Source organism: Channa argus, chromosome 4 (assembly GCF_033026475.1).
Source record: "Channa argus isolate prfri chromosome 4, Channa argus male v1.0, whole genome shotgun sequence".
Taxonomy (NCBI): domain Eukaryota; kingdom Metazoa; phylum Chordata; class Actinopteri; order Anabantiformes; family Channidae; genus Channa; species Channa argus.
Window position 1 is genome coordinate 19,962,398 of NC_090200.1, and position 20,872 is coordinate 19,983,269.

A 20,872-nucleotide genomic window follows, 5' to 3' on the forward strand; every position below is an offset into this window, starting at 1 on the left:
ATGTCTATAGCTGTCAGGAATGGGTTTGAGTGATGAGTCAAACTATGCACGCATTAGATACGTAGGCATGAATTATGTGAAAGTGTCATACATCGTATATGAACACAGATGTGCCTGCATGCCTGTGATGTGTGTGTTTCCATGTGTGTGTGTTACCATCAGGCTCCTGTGGCGAACTACCGCAGCCGAGTCTCATGACAATGGGAGCAAAAGCAAGGCGCCCCTCCACGCAGTGCTTCCTGATGCTTTCCAGGATGTTAAGAGGGAAGTGGATGTGCAGATCACACAGGAACACAATGCTGTGACTGTCCTGTGAGAGAACACACAAATGGTACAAACTAAATCAAGTCAAGTCAAATCAAAACTTTATTTGTATTGCACCTTTCATAAAGTGCTGCCCTGATGGTGAGCCTTTATTTCCTAAACTTTACCCTTGGGCTCCTTGTGACTTTCTTGACTATTAGACACATTGTTTTTGGTGTGATCTTTGTTGGCCGACCACCACTCTAGAGCGTAACATCTGTGATGAATGTTTTTAATTTCTACATTCATACTTCTGAAAGTTGAGTGGTGGAGTCCACACTTCAAAAATTCTTTTGCAACCCTTTTGAGCTTGGTGAGCAACAACAACAAATTCCCTGTATTCACGCCATGACAAATTTCTTTTAATAAGACAGGTTTTCAACGTGAACTTTGGAAATGACTAAGATACTCTTGGTTCATACACTGGAAGCAAGCATCCCATTCAAATGAGATGGTGCAAGACCATCAAGTGTTTTAGAAAGGAGTAAAATAATATAAAAATCAATATAGTAAATAACAGGCAACAATGAATTTCATACTGTGGTCCTGCTAAGCACTTGGGCAACAAGGTTATGAATCAATTGTAACCAATTTAGACTTTTTTTGGGTGGAGAGTATTACAATACTGCAGTGTGTTTGTTACAAAATTCTTTCTCTGTCACTTAGAGAGAGAAGCGCCTGCACTTCAGTAACATGTTTAAGATGAAAAAGGGCAGGCTTTACATCTAAATAGATACTAAACCTACCCTGCATCTGGGAAAAAGAAACTACATGTGAAGGAATTTGTTCGATTACTCTGTGTATGAGCTGGTACATACTTGTGGATGAGCGTGCATGTTCACATGAGCTTAATGTGGGACTTGGGGATTAAAGACAGAGGGAAAGTTTATGCTCAGCACCAGTGGCTTGTCTTCACTCCGAGAGTCTGCAGGTCATTCAGACATGAGTGACAAGCCTTTCATCCCACCCTAACAGCTCTGACACTCAACTGACGGATCAACGTCTGTCCACATTTCCAGCCGCTCCACGCCCCCGTGGGTGGGTGTGCATGTGTGTGATAGAGAGACAGCCAGGGAGAAGCATTAGGGCACATGCACACAAATAACCTATGAACGGGAGTGGATGTGACAGCTTTGGCATACACATGACAGAGGAAATGCATCTAAATGTCTAAGTGATACCCTGTCATCCACAGCTGGGTGCTGTGGGAGAGGGTGAAGAGAAACAGGGAAGGGGACTTAGAGATAAAACAGATTCACAGCCCATGACAGACCAGCCTAGCAGTGATGTGTTCATTATGCATGCGTGTTCTTTCTGTCTGTCCATCAGCCAGCTACGGCCAAGTGGTCAGTGTGAGTGGCTGACCTTCAGTGAGTGTCTTTTCCTGCCAGCTAACCTTCTGTTCTCTCTGTGTATTTGTTTTTCTGACCTCGATAGTGTCCACTCCAATCTGGAGTCCTGCTGAGCGCTCAAAGTTCCCTTCTCTCCGAAGATACTCGTATCTGTAAAAACAAAAACATACAAATGACTTGGGGGCCTTCAAATATTCTAAATGCATGCTAAATGATGATATACTACATAGACTGACTGCATCTTAAACACACCTTGGCACACTGCTTTCTCTGAGTGCCTGTTCTACATCCATGTCCTCACTCTCAAAGTCCACAATGATGATGCTGAAATTGTCATCTTTTGTCTGGCGATGAAGATTCTCCATATCAGAGATAAACTGCTGAACCCAGCGTGCCTGGTTCTTCACTGAAAGCCAATAATGACAAAAGGGAAATTAGAATAAAAGTAAAAAAAAAAACTGTCAAATTTAAGAAAAGGTTTTTTTCTTGTGATGTATATTTGTTGATTATGTAAAATATCTCTGGATTAAGAGAAAATAAGCATGAAAATTTTTAGTTAGTGGGTAGTTACAGATTATTCAGTTAACCAAGTTACAACACTCACTGACCTGGCACCACAAAGTGCACCATGACATCTCTTCTCCACTGTAGCATGACCGGCTGGCAGAGCAGAGGCTTAGCATAGGCAGTACTCAAGGGGGTTGCCCCAGCCCAGACTGGGGTCCTGGTAGAGGGAGGTGGCGGTGGGGTGGCGTGGCTGGAGGTGGCGGCTGAGATGGATGAAGCCGGCGCTGAGGCTGGGGCAGAGTCCGTATTCTCTACACTTTCCTCTCCTTGCCTGCCATGGTGAAGCAGCAGGTAAATGTATTCTGACAGACGCACCACGCTGCGGCCTCTCTCCATGAGCTCCAGCTCCACAAGGTAACGGTTCCCCCTCGCCGAGTCGCGACGCTTCTCAACGTTGATGATTCGCAGAAGGGTGTAGATCCTTGGGCACATATGGAAAAAAAGGTTGAATAAAAAAACACTGACAGGTTGTACATGCTGTGAAAAATAACATGAAAAAGGGGAAGGGTGCATATATAAAATACTATTATCATTCTCACAACACTAATTAATTATTGTTTGACTGTAGGCAGACCAATTCAAAAAAAGCTGCTACTCATTATCTGTGGTGCTGTGAAGCCAGCATGGTGTGGTGTAGGAGGAAAATAAAAAGAGAGCGAAGTTAATGGCCATGATACTTCACACAAATAACTTTGGGTTTGTGAGAACTGCTGCAGAAAATGATAATCAGAACATAGAGGTCTGCTAACATGAAGTCAAAGCACTAGTGCATGACCAATAAATTCTTAGTGAAATTACTTTTTGCTTTACATAATAGTTAGCATAAGAAACCACATTTGAATTGATAAGGTTGCAACAAACCATAAGTAGTCTAAGTCCCAGTTTATTCCCACTCTCCCTCCTTCATACTTACCCTCCATTGCGTTCGTTGAGTTTCTCCATGTACTGTGCCAGCACGTCCACCACCTCACTCTCTGCCAGCTGGAGATTACCAGACACGTTGCAGCGAAGGTCATTCCAGTCAGAGCGCAGCAACTCAAAGTCCATTGGATTGACTGAGAAGGTTCTCTGCCAGTTGATGCTCTCCTCTGCCCAGCCTGGCCGTGCCTCGACCTCCTCGTAGCTGTAGTCCGACAGCTCGCCCTCCTCTGGTTCTGGCTCAGGATCAGGGTCAGGTTCAGTATTGGAGCGGTTTGTGTCCTGCTCAAATTCTGCAGGGTTGGGGTCTGGGTCTGGGTGCTGGGATTCTGTGATCTCTGAGGTCCTGAGGTAAGACGTGACATGGGACTGACCTTGAAGAGTGCTTTCTGTGGAGTTTAACCTCGGCAGAGTAACTGGAGGAGAATCAATGCGATGGGATAGTGGGGTTAGCAGGCTTTCTTGGTTGGGTAGATCAGCTGTGAGAGTAGGCTTTAATTCCTGTTTCTCCCATTTCCTCTTATTTTTCTCTGGTTGTTTTGCCTGTGCTGTCCTCCTGACAGACTTTGGTACACTTTCTTTTTGTATGTTGATGCTGGCATTTTGAGGAGATGTTTTACCCTCCTTTGTAGGTGGGTTGGGCCAGAGCTGAGGGGCACTTACAAGGCTCCTACCACCTGTTACTCCTCCACCGGTATGTCCTTTGGCACCCAGGTTGACCAGCCTTGTGGTTTTCCCAGATTGGTACAAAAAGACCCCTGGAAAAACCTCTCTGGTGTGGCGAGAAGCCCTCTCCTCTCTCCTCTCTCGACGCTGCTCCCTCTCCCTCCCTTTAATGGGTCGAGGCCTGGTGATGTAGATCTTGTTCTCCTCTTTCTTCTCTTTCTTGTTTCTACTCAGCTGGTTGTTGTCATAAGGCCTGTTGCTATGTGCAGAGTTGCTGAGAATCTGTTTGGCACGGCTTGCGAAGGCAGAGAGAGAGGACTTTTGGGGGAAAAGGAGTGAAGACTTGCTCAATTTAGACTCAGCTCCTTTCCCTCCTCCCCCTCTTTCACCACCTGTTGCTTCTCTTTTTCTGGCAGGGCCCAGCTCTGCAGGACCAGTGTGGGTCCAGGAAAGCGAGCGACCCTGGACCACACTGTCAGTATTTGACTCAAGTACCTTTGGAAGGGACTGTTCAGGTCCCTTCCTGGCATCCTGCCTTGCGTTTCCTCGTATATGTTCTCGTCCCCACTCTCTGTCCAGATGCCTACCCATCTGTCCAACTCTGGGTGGAAAATGTCTCCTTTCTCTGTGATGCACAATACTGTTTACTGCTTCTTCCTCCTCGTCATCAGGGTTCTCCAACTCATCATCCCCTTTTCTGCCAGCTGGTGTGGGCCCAGGCTTTGAGTGCTGATGGGAGGGGTTAGAGGTATGACTGGTCTGGCTGGGATGAGACAGCTTCTTGGGTGACAGTGTGCCAACAATCTCTGCCTCATCCTCAGCTTCTACTACTTCCTCTTCCTCGAGGAAATCTGGAGACAGACACAAAGTTGACTGAGTGTGTTTCTGTATATGTGTTTGCATCCATGCTGGAGTGCATTCATTATTATTGGTTACCATCTGGGTTGGGGAAAAAGAACGGTCTGTCATCTTCCTCCTCATCCATTTTCATATATTTGTAGAAGCCAAACCTGGTGAAAAGAGAAAGACACACATAGAAGCACATGAATTAACAGAAGGCTGAAGTGTCAATGTGCCTTGCAGCATAATAAACTTAATCTCTTGGTGAAAGGTCACATGAATCACTGCCATCAAACTATCAGTCACTTGTACCGTTATTTTGCATAGTCAGTACACTCACTCATATATACAAGACAGAGACAAATGTTCCCTTAGCTCCCTGAGAGATAAAAGCAATAACATCCTTACTTCTCCAAGTAGATAGGGGACTCTCTGTAGAAACACTTATTCTCTCGCTCCATGTGGGTGAGACGTGTAAAGTCATTGGGGTAGACGAAAGACAGATAGACCTAAAGAAAAGTACAATGTCAATCCAAAATGAAATAACCCTAGAAAAACCCTGACGATAGTACGAAATTCACTTTTAGCAGTAATCTATAAGCATTAAATTTAACACAGGCTTTTCATTAAAAGTAAGCCACTTACGCAAATGTCAAATCTAACATTGATTTGCTGTTTTTTCAGGTCTTTCATTTTGACATGTCTCTGCAGCTGCTGCAGTAATTTGTGTTGCCCTAAAGAGGGGAGCAGTGCTCAACACACTGCAATAGTACTATCAAATCAGCATGGGGGTAGCTCCTTAGTTTTCTGTCTAAATAATCTGAATATTTAAAACAGGCTGTTTAAGTGACTACCTTTTAGCAGGATAAATGACTGCTATTGTAGGTGCACAAACAGAAAAAACACCTGCTCTCTCAAACAAAATGAATTGGACAAAAACATCATCACACATCCTCGGTGGCCTTTACTGACCCATAAAGAAGGTGATGGAGAGGTGACTTACAAACTGCAGGCCTTGGTATCTAGCAATGGGAAAATCTTTGACAACATAGGTTGGAGAGTAGATACAGGCCGGAAGAACATTTTCCAGTCGGGAGGAGTCTATCATAGGAGCTGAGATGAGAGAGAGAGAGAGAGAGAAAGAGAGAGAGAGAGAGAGAGAGACAAAATGAGGGAAATTTATTTTGAACATAATGTAATTGAAATTCTGGAATCAACAAAGGGTAACACAATGGTTAGTAGTTAGTGCTGCTGCCCCACAGCTACAGTAGAATGTCTGCGGTCCAAAACTAGCTCCTGGTTGTGGTTAATCGGTGACTCTAAATAGCCCTTAGGTGTGAATGTGAGTGTGAATGGTTGTCTGTCTGTGTGTCTCTATGTGTTGGTCCTGAGATAGACTGGCGACCTGTCCAGGGTTTATCCCACCTCTCCCATAATGATATCTGGGATAGGCTCCAGCCCCGACCCTGTACTGGATAAGCAGCTAAAGATAATGAATAGATGAATTATAGAATGCATTCAAAAAAGGCAACGAGACACCCAGAGAAACTGTGAGCCAGACAGTCAATCAGTCACCCTCGAACACTAGACTGAGAATTTAGAAAAAGGGACAGCCTGAAATGATAACTGGCAGATTTACTCCTGTAAAACGTGTCCCTAGGGTCCGGCTTCAGCATATCCACTCCATGCTGCAAGATGCTGCCTCCATCCACACCTTGGGGCTGAAACTCATCTGGGAGACGAATATGACTGGCCAAGGTCTGTGGGATGTGATCCACACTGTTCATCTTCAGATTAGACTCATCTGAAAAAAAGACAGATAGGCAGACAGAGTGAGGAAGGGAAAGATTAATTATTGTGTTCACTGCCTTGATTATCTTGATGATGGACAAATTTGATGTTGCTGTTGAAAGAAAAATATTATGCACATTACTTGTCTCACAATCACCATAAATCAATACCCACCATGAAATCTGTGGCAAATGGCAAGAAAAAGACAAAGAGAGAGGCAGAGAGGAAGGAAACTAATGAAAGAAAAAGATGAGGAGGAGAGCAGGAACAAAAGCTAAGAAAGGGAGAGAGTCAGAAAAAAAGCTGGAAGAAAAATAAAAACAGAGCAGAGTCATAATTATACCAATCGACAGCCGGGAAGGAGGAAAGACCACGTGTGATTAATGGCATGTCAGAAGCAAGGCCTGATGGGAGAAATGCTTTATAATTAACAAGGTGGTCAGCATCATTTTTATCCTCCAGAGGGTGGAGTGTGAACATTCAGGGTGTGTGTCTTTGTGTGCACATGCGACACAGATAAAGCCTTTTTTTCTACATTCCTATAACATCTATAAGATCTGTTGATCATCCACCAGAACAAACAAGTAAACAATGGAAACACAAATTACAGGAATTTTCTTCACTTAAGTCGTGCCATATTGAAAAATTAATACAGCATTAAGATCATTTGGCACAAATAATGTAAGAACATGTGTGTGTATGTGTGCTTGATCATATAAATTAAATATACCTGTATCTGGGTTATGCTTATGTGTGTAACTCCACTGACTCTGTCCAAAGAAACTACTAACACACCATGTATATACAGTGGGTATAGTTGTAGCAGACTATTGTAGCAGATTTATGTTTGTACCATATTTCTTAAGAATGTACTCCAAGAGATTATAGTGACTGGGAAATGGTGTTCTATCCATTCCCTGACTTCTGCCATTCAATAGCCTTTTAATAAGCGCTGTTCTTCATGGTGTCAATTTTGAACATGATACTGATTCACCACCACTCATAGGACTCAGATGATCCCCATTTTACAAACTGTGTGAATTCATAAACCTGTTGGCTGCACCAGTAATGATTTAGGTGAGCTACATCAAAGAAGGTACATTTTGTAATTTAATTAATTAATATTAATTTAAAGAGATGAGTTTCAACTTTGACATGAAAGAGTCATTTTATTGGTTCGGGATAAGAAAAAAAAATCAACATTATATGTTTTAATTTCTATATCGACTGTAGCCTAAACCCAATAGAAATTATACCGAAGCAGTCTTTTTTTTTTTTTTTTTTTGTCCTTTTGGCTTATCCTGTGAGTTCAGGGTCGCCACAGTGGATAATTGTCCCCATGTTGATTTGGCACAGTTTTCACGCCAGATGCCCTTCCTGACACAACCCTCCCTACTTTCAACCAGGCTTGGACCGGCCCTGGACAGCTGGGGATGGGAATGCGCTGTTAGAGGTTCAGCGTCTTGCCCAGAGACACTTCGACATATAGCCAGGGCTGGGGATTTGAACCACTGACCCTGTAATCCGCGGACGACTGCCTTTAGAAATTATACTGAAGCATAATAGACTGTAAATAAAAAAAATAATGCAAGGCACTATGAACAATTGCTCTGAAAGTAATATAACTTAATTAGTCAAAAAAAACCTTTATATCCATACACAGTTACACAAAACCCACTTAAAATATGCTTTAAGGTTCTTTGAATGCTTACTACTGATTGTATTAAACCTTAAATTTGTATCTCACTATGGGAACCAGAAATAGAAGAAGAGATGTCAAATTAGAGGCTGTGGCCACAAATGGTGCTAAGCAGAGTAGCACTGAAAAGATCCATACTCTGAGCCTTTCTGGAAAACATTTTAGTTCCCCAGCAAAAGGACAGGAATTCCACCCATTTCCCAGTCTGTGGCGCATAACAATTTCTTCAGGGGAAGTTTAGTTCAGACACAACACTAAATGTGTCTTTGGAAAGCTCACACAAAGCACTTTTCCAAATGGCCAAAGTTGGACCTGTGATTAATGCAAAGGGCACAATGTATGATTCCAATATGAAAAAAATCAATCAAGTGCAAATTAGATTGATGCCACCAGAGCGCGTAGCTGCTCCAGTTTTGAGCTTTGAGCCCCCAGGCCCATTGGCTGTTAAAGTCGGAGACTTCCATGCATACACGGTTTGCCTATGGGTATTGACAACTGTTGATTAGGGTTACAGGCTTCAGCCTGCAATGAAAGTACCGAGTGTTATGGGAGTGGGGTTTACAGAGGCGACAGGGAAAGAAAAAGTGGCTTTGAGAGCAACATTTCGTATCTCTTAAGCCAAGGGGGAATTAAAATTTAGCTGGAGAAGAAATTAATATGTGTTTCCTCATCCTGAAAAAACAGGTTTGTTATGTCCCATTTTTCATTTACATTTGTTCTGCAAAGTGAAAATGCATTGGAGTGGGTTTCTCCTGTCATTCTCCTGTCTCATTCATTTAATCTTTGTCTGAATGTGCTGTATTTGCTACTGAACAACCCACCTCTTAGCATCTGGCTACAATTATGTGAAAGACTAATTACTGAAGAGATGAGGTTGAGGTTTCTAGTTTGGGTGCTGAAAAGTCATATTCACTTATGTATCACTTCAACAGCTGAGCAGACACTGATGGAAAGTTAAAAAAACTGAGTAATACAAAGGATAAGCCAACAAATATTGTTGTTTGTAAAACAAGAATATCACATTTTCCACAATGGGAAAGTAGAGCAAACAAGTGAGGGAAAGAACATGACAGGGAGGAAGAAAAAGAGATCGGTGGCTGGAGATTCACATGAGAAGATAGTAATGCCTTAATTCAGCAGGTGAGGTCATATACTGTTTGAAGCCTCCTTCTTCTCTGTCATAGCTGGTGTTATACATGAAGGCAGCATATGGCAGACATTTACCAAACACTGCAGCTTGGCCCAAGATGACAACTCTACACATTATTTCCTGTGTGGCTGGCATTTTCTCTTGTTAACAATGCTGAATCTCTGTGACATACTGCTATTCTTGGAGTACAGAGGTTACACATCTATTCAGGAGCTAGAACTCTCACCTTTGCAATGAACAACACCTATAAAGAAAAAAAGAGCATCATTCAGATTCGGTATCCTCCCTTTGGGACCACAAGAAGATTTGCCATGCTCTCAAAACTGATCAGCAGCTGCTGAAATTAACAAAAACATAAATAGGGAAAGGGAGTAGTGTTGATTTTAAGCCTTTGTCAAGTGCCTTATAATAAATGTGTTTGACAAGAGGCAAAGAGAAGAGACGCAAATCTTGGTGGGAAAAAAATGATTTTGTGAAATGTAACGACTGAATAATACTAGATACTAGAATACTGATGTTTTTATAGCATCATTTGCTCTTTCGAATGGACAAGCTCTCAGTTAAACAAGACATATTTTCTGACTTTTCATGAGTGGCTCTTACCTGTGTACATTGAGATGTAGGCTGAGTCTATCACTTCATATTTCAGACCAGGGAGAAATGGACGCCACTGTGTGTGGAAGCAGCCAAGAGAAAGAAAGATGAGATTATTGTGAGAAAAGATGCCACTGTGTTAATAATCTCTGGAGCATCGTGTGATTGATCTCTTGATGGGTCTTTGTATAAACACACTAAACCAGAAAGGAGGAAAGAGTGATAAAAACATCTGGCACATGAACAGAGATCAAGAAATGTGAAGCCATATAAGCTGAGGAAGTAAAGGAGATACAAGAAAACAAGAGCAAAAAAAAAAGTAAGTGAACACAACAAGAACAGAGCTGCAGGAATACGACGGTGAGTAGGTGTAAAAACGAAGGTCTAGTAATGACCTGAAAACAGAAAGCAGGATGGAGCATGAAATAAAAAGAAGGAGACAGTGTGAGAAAGACAAGCCACAATTCTTTTAAATAGATTTCACAATTACCAAGTCACTTCTGGTTATCCAGGATGTAATCACAGGAGACAGGTCATTTTCAAACCCCCGGGTTGTGAATACAAATATAAACACCCTCTACAGACTCATGCAAATACCTCCACATGTGTATGCAAAACAAATACACACACACACAGTAGCTTTTACGGCTTTTGTAGAAATCCCCATTTTGTCATGCACGAGGTACAAACAAGCACTGCAATTACTGATGTGTAAAAGCCAGAATCTAGTGTTTGTTGTACCCTATTCTATAGCACTCCTTCACGCAGACACAATAATACCAAAACACACGTATCCACACAAATCACATATGTATAAAACAACAACAAACAAGGACAGAACGCAGCCTTATGCTGAGCAACAGCAGGGAGCGGCTCAGCAGGCCACACCAGGCTTCAGCATTGTGTCATTATTTCAGGGTAATTGTCCACAAGGTCAAGTCAAAAGGCTGTCACAGACCGACTCAAGGACAGACAATGATTTTGACAAATACTTATTATGTCGGTTTAACTGACTGAGACAACTAAAAAAAATTTATAGACAAAGTAATACCCAAATAATTAATTAGGTCAAAAAATGTGTTTATTTTGTGTGAAGCAGGAATTGCAGTAAGTCAGGTTCCATTTATCCATTAACTACTATAGGTGATTCCTTCTTGACACTGTATGTGGAAAGCTCGTCCTTCAGTTCATGAAAACCCTGCAGCCATCTGAAGGCAGCAGCACTGTTACTGTTACTACTACTTCCTATTAAATCACGTGCAGAGGCCACCAGGCTCCTATAAAATAACTCCATATAACACTACAGACATCTAATTGATTTGTTATGACTTGGTATTCAGTTGTTCATAGGTGTTGCATTACAGCAGTTCATCAATCCGAGTATCACTGCCTCCTTTCCACCTTTCTTTTTAGCAAAGCAGAATGTTAATCATGAAATACATCATGGTGAAAATTCTCTCACATTCTAGTTGACCTTTTATGAATCGAAACAATAAAAATAACTTTAACAATGTCAGATTGATGCATTCCCATAATCAGCTACATGAATTTTTGTTTGTTGTGAATCTCAACCATCTACGTGCAAATTAAATAAAAAACAACACTCTCTGCCTCTGGCTGTATATTTGTTCTATGTATGACAATATGAACATCTTTTTCTATTTGTTGAGCTGTTGTCGTTATGCCTCACTGTGATTGCCACAGCTGTTTCAGAGCAACAAGACCAGTGACGTGGCGGTGTAATGTAAATTCACTACACGCAGTAATTTATACCCAAACTCTGCTGTCATTTTGCTCTTTGCAAAGCTGCACAGACATAAACCAAAATAGCAGGTGCCCTTCGAGATTCCCAAAAAACCTGTGTGCCCATGACCTACTGCTCTGGAGTTCGGAGGCCTTTCCTTTAAACCTTGTCTTTTTCAAGAGATCTAGAAACATAGTTTTGTTTCACAATGGCCTCTTATTGGGTGGCCTTGTGTTTTGCAGTTTGTTTCAGCTGTATGAGAGGGTCATCACAGGGTCCATCCTTTTAAAGTCTCAGTGGAACACTGTTGCATCAGCAGTAAAAGCACATGAGGTACACACATACAAGTACAGTACAAATTGCAGTATTTTACAGCTTTGTGGGAGTTTTGGCCCCTTAGATTCTTAATTGTTTCATCCAAGGAAGATATTGTTTATGTGTGTTTGTGTGTGTGTGTGGGTGTCTTTGTTTGTGTGTGTGTGCATCCTCTCAGTATTTGTCATGTAGGTGTGAATGTAGGTGTGTACCCTGAGTGCATGGGTGTTTCTCCTGTAAAAGAGTGTTGACAGAGAGCAGCATGAAGAAGCAGGGGCACGCTCGCTGGCCCCACAAGTTCAACAGAGAGGAAAGAAAATCAATGTCCAAGGGTAAATAATAAAAAGCACCAATCGCAGAGCAAAATGGCAATGGGCAGCCAGCAGTGTTGTTTCATCATGTTTCATCATGCCTGGACCATCCAGTGACATATGAAAGTTTGATATTGATTTCAGTCATCTGGCCAAAAGTAAGTGTTAGACCAAGCCATAGTGTGTGGTTTGATACCTGCTGGAGGGACATACATACAGCACTTTGATGTCTCACACACACACACACACACACACGCTTGTGCACACACACACAGACACACACAAACACCGTTTGCCTTTAGCTCCATCTGGCACACGTTATTTTTTTTTATCCCTTGATGATCAGGAGTTTATTGCTTCCAAGAGTGCTGGCTACTGGCTGCTGTTGTGTTATGTTTGTTTTCTTCAATTCAATCAACTGCTCCAAAGCCTGAGGCACTATGGATATGAAGTTGTTTTGTTAGTTTGACACATAAGAGGTAATGACATAATGAAACTATCTGACCTTTCTCAGTTTATGTAAAATCAATTTAGATTTAAGGGTCCAATAAGAATAACAGAAGGTAAATAAAGTACATGCACTGCATGGTCTCACAGTATGCTCTAGAATGTGTGGCTTCTTTCACCAACCACTCTCTCCACTGCAACCTCCATTTGAATCCTGAAATATATTAACATGCAATGGGGGTAAATACTCCAGGTTTACTTAAATAAGAAAGGTATAACTTGACAAAACCTGATCAGCTTTTTCAGTAGAGGTTCCAGAGGTTCACTTTCTTATTTCTATGGGTTTTGTTTCTCTTTCTCCATCTCGATTATGCACAGTGCGGTTTAGGCCCAAGATCAGGGGGCATAGAGGAAAGCAGAAAAAGACAGATGCTAACACTTCTGATGACAGCAGGCTGATGGAGAAATGCAATCAGTACATGAGCCTAATTTCAATTGTATCGGAGTATGCAAGATTCAAAGAGCTGGGGATTCAATATTTTCTTTTTTGTCAAAAATCACTAAGCAGACCACAAGAGACAATAAACTTACCCTACTAACTATTGTCTGTGTAACCAAAGCTGGATATAGAGCTCTACTAAAAAAGATACTTAAAACACATAACTGAAATGCTAAAATGCCTGAATGTAAAAAAAAAAAAAAAGCTACATAGTTGCAAACTTTAAATATGACCTTAAAACTTTACTTGAAGAAACATACAATGATAAATGTTTGAGCTGCTACAAAGGAGTTGGACAGTATTAATGCATTATAATCCACTTATGTTTGTATTTTAATGAGATTTATTTAAAAAAAGAGAATCTGTTGTAAAATACACCGAGTCCTATAGGACTACATTATATAATCTGTAATAATGTCCGTGTTGAGTTGCAAAACAAGGGACTTTGAGAAGTTCCAGATGAGAGAGGAACGTATGATAAATACTAAGAAGCATTGTTTTTTTTTAATATTTGTGTGAAAGATGACAAGAAGACAAAAGACAGACAAGACAGACAGTGCTAAGCAGACTCTAGAGCATCCATGAGATAAAATTCTCCCAAATTCTAACACGGCTTTCAGCTTTCAGGTTGAGGGCTTTGCATAGTTTAATACATGCAGCTCATTCTTGACAACATGTATCATTGTAATTGTTGTCAAATATGCAAAGTGACTGATTTGTCGAGTAGTAAGTTTACATTAAATCCAATAAACGCAAACATCTCACAGCACAACTTACCAAAGAACAATTCGGGCACAGTTCTCACTATTGCAGGAACAGGTAAGAAACCTAAGCAATGTATAATGACACTTTTTAAATTATAATTGAAAGCAAAAGACAATTAAGTGCTTGCACTGACCTGATTTTGTGTTCCTGTTGCTAGACAAATGGTGAGATCATTGAGAATGACATGCTGCCAGCAAGCTTTTATGTAGTTATCGTTAGGAATGCGGAAATTATATTTTACACTATAGTATTTCTGCTTTCTACCTCTGTACTTGGTAGCTTACTCTCCTCACAAAGATATTTACAAAAGAAATAAACACATTGTGGAATCCGACCCAGAGCTTTTTTGTATGCTGTAGCCACATTAACACTCAATAATCAAAGGAACAGTTTGACATTTTGAAAAATATACTTGTTCCCTTTCTCTCTGAGATTTACATTGAGTGAACTCTAAATATGGTGCAGAGCAGACAACACCTCTGGCACAGATTGAACTCTCTCCACAAGGCAGCCCAAAGTAAATTGTCCTTTTAGATCCTGTCACTTTTTACTGCTAATATCTGTCTCCAACAATGTGGAAGCACATTAATATTTTTCAAGAAAAAGGATTTAAGAGCAGCTTTAAAGAAGGACACATTTTCTCCAAGAACAGAAGACGATAAGAGATGACAAGGAACAATTCCATTTGCTGATGGGATGCAAGAAACGTTATGACAGCTTTGGTGGGAAAAGAAACAAAGTGTGAATTTTAACACTGGCAGTAATGGAAACTCTGTAGTGTGGTGCTATGTTCTGCCCACTGACAGGCTCCAGGCAGCAAAGCATCAAGGAAAGACTCCTGACAGGCTCTGAACACATACCTCCCTAACAGAGCACAGAAGACACAAAAGACTGCTGCTGTTTTGATGCTTTACCGTTGCTGTTGTAGAACCTTGATAAAATGAGTCGAAAAAGCAAAAACTATAACATGGAATCAAGTCTGTAAAGCTCTTGACTGATTATGTTCTTATTTAAATTGACAACTAAAGAAACTAAACACTTAAATGCTAGTGTATAAATGCCACTCTCCATTTCTTGTCACATTGACATGAAAACTGTGCCGTATTTTTCATGTCATATTATGTCATGCCCGGGGACGGAGGAACAATATTCAAAGAGAGACGAGGAGGTGGATACAGAGACATTGTGTTTGATTTTCCATGTTGAATTATACATTAGCCAAAGTCTCTCAGACCAGACATTTCAAAAGACAAATGAGCCCAATATCCATAGCAATTACTGGCCCATTGTAGTTAGTGCATCTAAAGCGATGCCCCATGTGCTCTAAGGGGAAATGAGTTAGTCGCACTAACACTCAGTAGATTCCAATTATGGCAAATGCACATGACAGAATGTCCGAGCACACGTTTACAAATCCCAGGTTGTTGCTGTAACCACATTATGAAAACAAGGATGTACAGCTATTCTTTGTAAAAAAAAAATACGAGTAGAAAAAAGGAATTGCAAGAATAACAAGCCTGGCCTGAACACTAATGTAGATGAATCGGAGAAAAAATAAATCAATGGTGCTGGACTAAGTGAGCATGAGAATGCTGACCTGATTCAACATGTAAAGATTTCTTTAACATAATAGAACGTATACAGACAACTAAAACAGAAACAAACAAACAAAAAAATACAATATTAAAATCAGGAGCAGAACTTCACATGACGTATTCTCCCTGACCAGAACACACTAATACCAGCATACCATCAGATTGTATACAGTTAAAATCCAGTTGCAGAAAATGTTACCGAGTGCAATATTCATTAAAAACTGCAACGGACATGAAGCAGCTGGAGCTAACAGTCAGGGGAAAAATAGGCCATTTCTTACCAGACATACAGTATGACATCCTCAGTTTGCCACATTGTCAGTGGCTGTAAAAGTTTTATCACATGCTGTATTTTTCAAATAATATACTTTCCAATTGTCTCCCCAATATGCCATTGATTGAGAATATTAAGCATAAAAGATATTATAAGAATTAGAAAATTAATATGACAAGGACACAGTGAGTATGGGAAACTACGTGACTTCCTTTTAAATGTAAAATAGTATTTGATGTGGAGGATGGTGCTCTTTGAGTTCTGTCTGATCAAATCTGGATGATGACAAGGAAAAGTACTGGCATGAAAAACATGCAGAGATACGAACATTAGCTCCAGTAATGGCTTTAAATCCCCAAGGACTCAAAAATGCAATAACATGAATGTTACTGTCATTTTACGTATATAAAACAATCTTGATAATCTAAGTCTTACACCTTTCATCAACCTTATAAAGATGGAGGGCCTTGGTAATAACTCTACAGTCCTTAGAGTCAGAATAAGTATGAGCAGTATCCCACAGGTACAGGGAAATGTGGGTGTTTCTTGTTGGTGTTCTCATCATCTCTTGGCATGAAGCTTCCTAAAGAAAATGGCAAAAGAAGAAGCTACAATATGTAACTTAAGCTAGCACCAGCTTGAGACTCAGAATTAGTACTCTCTTTACACTCTGCCACACTCTGCACAGCCCAACATTATGGGATTACAATAAACAGAAATGCTATAAAATGTATTAACCAAGGAGAAATTCTTGCTCTTGTCTGATTTCTTAGAAGGGTGAGCCTCATTCAAAAAATACTATTTAAAGGATCTGAGTAACAGGAGGCTTTGCCAGCACCTTCCCACATGAGTATAAGTTATGGAGCATATTTCTATCAAATGTTGGATACTGTAGTTTTAACTTTTCCAAAATGGAAAAACAAACAAACAAAAAAAACAACAACAAAAGAAAAACAACTGTGGGCTAAGTATGGTAACAATAAAGTACAAAGTAAATAAGACAAAAAAGAGCCACAAGAAAAAGTTAATTAAAAGTATCTGAAGAAGTAAGGAAAAAGGCTGTGGAAACTGAACAGTCAATTGAGGCAAAAAACAATCTACATGTTTGAGAGCTGCTGAACTAACTCAACTCTAAAAGGTGTTGAAGTAGTAAAGAAAGTGAGAGAAATCTAATTTATTTTCGAAGTATAAAGATACACAATATACTTTAACAGCTGACTCCAGGTCACACAGACCACTACTGATTTTTAATCAGGGGGACGACATGAGGACACTTATGAGTCCTGTGGACTTGGATTACATATGTCAGGAGAGTGTGAGTGTGTGCGTACATGGGTGTGCGTATTAATTGGTGGGCAGTTCAAGACTTGGCCTGGCAGGAGTGATAAAACAGGGCCATTAAAATCCTGCATTTAAATCTCCCACCCCTGCCTGTCCATAAACTTGCCATTACTAATTAAGCCATGACTTTCTTCTCTGCGTTCACCCACTCCCTCTTCTTCTCAATCACACCAACACTTTCCTTCACTCAGTCACACAGCAGGCGAGAGACATTTTCCATTAGGCCAGTGGAAAGGTCCTGTCTTTCATTCACCGAAATACAGATGGCATTTTAGAAACTTAATGAACCTACTGCTCACTAAACCTTCTTTCAGCTCGTGCAATCCATTTTAAAAACAGTCATCACTCCACAGAGAGTTTATTTGAAGTTAATTGAAGAAAAACACTGAGGTAGAGCCTAGTCTCTTGTGGAAAAGTTCAGTCAGAGTGTAGGTTTAGTAGCGTGCGTAGTCATTCTAACAGCTCAACAATCTCCTCGTTCACTGGCCTGCTGCTCATACATACAAATACGGTTGTTTCCATCCCCCTGGGGAAGGCGCAGTGTATTCCAAACCTGTCTCTTCCTGTCTCTAATGCTGTTTATGTTCCGCCTTCCTGCAGCTATTCTCCCTAATTCCTCCACGAGATGAAAAAGAAAGGGGCCAATACAGCAAGAACAAGGTTTCTCTTTCTTATTGTCTTGCCAAAAGGTAACTTTCCAACTGAGCTCGTGTACTATCGGTTATTTATTTCCCCTTGTTTCTCCGCGACAATCTCTGAGAAACAAAGCCCACCTTTGACCATGCAATCACAGCTTAGCACAGAACACAGAGAAAAGAGCTGTGAATACACGCTATCTGCTCTTTAACAAATGAGTGCCTAGGTTTCTGCAGATTTATGTGAGCCCTGGGCTTATGCTGTTGTGGGCTGGTCATGGTAAATCTGCTATTTTTGTCAAGGTGTGAAATGTATTCCGCTGTTAAATTACACACAGGGGCCTTACTAAGACAGTGTACCGTACACACACATACCCACAATTTTACACACAATCTTGATTTGCTGCATGACTTTTATACACTTCATTAAATTGTTTCTGCTAGTACAAACCCACTTTGATGGCCTCATGGGTACTTGGCTGAGGGGTGGGGTGGCAAGAGACGCAGAAAGACATGGTTTTCCACATGGCCTTGATGTGCTGGTTAACATAATCTCCTGAACGGTTTTCTGAATGTCTCAGGGACTCTGTTAGAAAGCTGATGATTTGAATTACAAATATTAGGAAGACAGACTTGAAATACTTTGCCTTCTCCATACTCCTGGGCGTCTCATGTCCTTTTTGGCAACAGTGTCCTTTCAGTTATTGTCCTAGTTGTTGACCCAATGAGCTCTAATGAAGAGATCAAGGTCTTTAGTTTAAGAGCTTCTTAGCTTCTTTTTAAAAGTCATCCCTAAAGGTTGTAAAATAGATCCTTGCAGTACGCCAGGGTTTAACCATAAAAAAACATACTGTTTTATTTTACCACAATAACAACAACAACAATAGTTACACCTGTACAGTCTAATGCAATCCAATACAGCAGTTTTGCCAATAACTTTAGAACCACCTCTTAATATAATGCATTCTAGTGGGACTCTACAACACACTCTGACCTCAATAAGTAACACATAGTTGTGTAAAAGTAGAATTCTTGGCAGTATTAGATTGCACTGGATTGTACAGCTGTACTTAGTAAAGTGGCCAGTGAATGCATCATGATAATATGAAATATGAAATTATGAAATGAAAATATGAAAAAATAACGAATTGAAATGTTTACTGCTTCCTGTACTGTACAGGATGCAAAGTGGTTTAAATACTTGTAAGATGGCATTTACTACTTCATTTACATCATATTCTCCATTATATTTACAGTGTGTGATCAAAATTTTTAAAATGCAGTATTATATCATCTACTGTGAGCCCACAATTATCCATATCATAAGAAGGAAACTTTTTTAACAGGTCAATTTTCACAGGTCCAGTTAAACCTTTCTACAGTATTAGGACAAGTCACAAGTAAACATCTTGGGAAATAACTACTTTTGCTAACACCAAACTGGTATGTAGAATTGCTTTTGTTCTTCTTACATACACACGAGCATCCTGGAGCTCACTGTTTTGATTATACAAATGAAACATTATTCTTCTGCTTCACTTTCTCCACTGTTATCATCCCTGTTTTCTGTTAAAGCGGGCAGCCATTGTTCATGACAAGCCCCAAGAAACCCATAGTACAGTACTTGCCCAGAACCAAAAAGCGTATAAAGTGGCAGATTTAGCAGCTAATAACCCAAATTTTTCCTTCAGTGAGTAGGATGTGCAGAAAGTTTTAAGCTTGTGAAATAGCAACATACAGTATAGAGCTTTGTTTCACTATGAGACGGGATTTCACAATTTCACAATGATCAAAATTGGAATTATACCATTGTCTCACAATATGTGTTTACATACACTTAAGTAGCCAGGTTACTGGAAATCTACATATACGTGCAGCAGAAGAGTAACTTGATTACTCCTCCACCTCAGACTTGTTTTGGATAACCTTCTTATTTTTTGGCTGCGTTTATGCTGCTGCTGAATGACAGCGCAGGGGTAGAGAGAGGAAAAGAGAGAGGACAGACACAGCTAATGCGCAGCACAAACTATTTAAAAAAATATCTGTGAAAAAGCGACTTCTACAAGGCACTTTGTGTTAGTTACTGTCAGACTTTATGCAGACTTAATGATCTCTCCCTCATCCACTGAGCTGCTTTTTCCCGTCTGCAGCCTGTTGTTATACACAAACGTTATTTGAGAAAACCATTTAGAAACCTGAATACTAGTTTACATCGCGAAGAAATTTGCGATCTCTGGCAAAAAATCTACCTGGGCAAATCAGGTTTCCCTAATCCCCTACCCCAATTTCCAAAATCAGCTTTTCCATTTAAATTAGTGTTAAGAGTTCAGCTCTTCCAAGAAAGCCGACTGTAAAATGGGTTCTTTAAACCATGTAAATGCGCTGACTGAAATAAATGAGGAGGCCGGGGGTATGTCTGAATATTGTGTAACACTTGGAGCGGTTCATCCCTTGGCACCTTCCACACAAGTGATCGACCAATCAGAATTTCACTGCATTATACCTTGCATTTTTCATCTATCTGTCCTATCCAGAGGCTCTCCAAACAAAGGGAAATATTTTTGTGTACCACTGGGATGTGGCTGTGATGGGTTATAAATTACAAGTCACGTTGCACATCATCAGCAATTTATTCATAACACACCCACATTAACGACACACAACTAAATAGTACGTGGGAGACCTGCCACCAACAGGACATTTCATACCTGAAAATTGGTACTTTGTACTTGATTGTGCCAATAATTATGTAGCAATAAAATCAACTGTAGACCATAGCGTGTGGCTTGGTTGTAAAGTAGCTGCATGTCTCCCTTTCTTATATATACTGTACAAGCACACAGAGTCCTCTCCTGCTACATCTCTTTACTCATCAAGTCCATATGTGATCTTCCTGGCACCACTGAGTTATCGAGTTTAGCATAGAGCTTCCACTTCACACTGTCAGTCCTCCCTTGAAACGGACACTCAGAAGCATCCAATCTGAGTGGGACACTGAAAAGACTGAAGGCTGGAGAGACAAGAGGAACGGAAAAGGGTACAGCATGGATGGAAATGAAAATGTCA

General features: G+C 40.5%; 1 protein-coding gene across 4 annotated transcripts in view; it reads right to left on the reverse strand.

The window, feature by feature from the left end:
• The window catches only part of b4galnt4a (beta-1,4-N-acetyl-galactosaminyl transferase 4a), a 136,988-nt gene that overhangs the window by 3,667 nt on the left and 112,449 nt on the right, over positions 1 to 20,872 (reverse strand). For 2 of the 4 annotated variants that reach the window (XM_067502244.1, XM_067502245.1), the window contains 10 exons: positions 9,890 to 9,956; positions 6,286 to 6,450; positions 5,650 to 5,759; positions 5,055 to 5,155; positions 4,743 to 4,816; positions 3,136 to 4,657; positions 2,264 to 2,643; positions 1,908 to 2,061; positions 1,733 to 1,805; positions 157 to 310 (listed from right to left, as the gene is read on the reverse strand). In XM_067502244.1, coding sequence (XP_067358345.1) covers positions 157 to 310; positions 1,733 to 1,805; positions 1,908 to 2,061; positions 2,264 to 2,643; positions 3,136 to 4,657; positions 4,743 to 4,816; positions 5,055 to 5,155; positions 5,650 to 5,759; positions 6,286 to 6,450; positions 9,890 to 9,956 — 2,800 coding nt within the window. Of the gene's footprint in view, positions 1 to 156; positions 311 to 1,668; positions 1,806 to 1,907; positions 2,062 to 2,263; positions 2,644 to 3,135; positions 4,658 to 4,742; positions 4,817 to 5,054; positions 5,156 to 5,649; positions 5,760 to 6,285; positions 6,451 to 9,889; positions 9,957 to 20,872 lie in introns of all 4 variants that reach the window. The other 2 variants (XR_010914244.1, XM_067502247.1) reach the window with 2 other exon arrangements.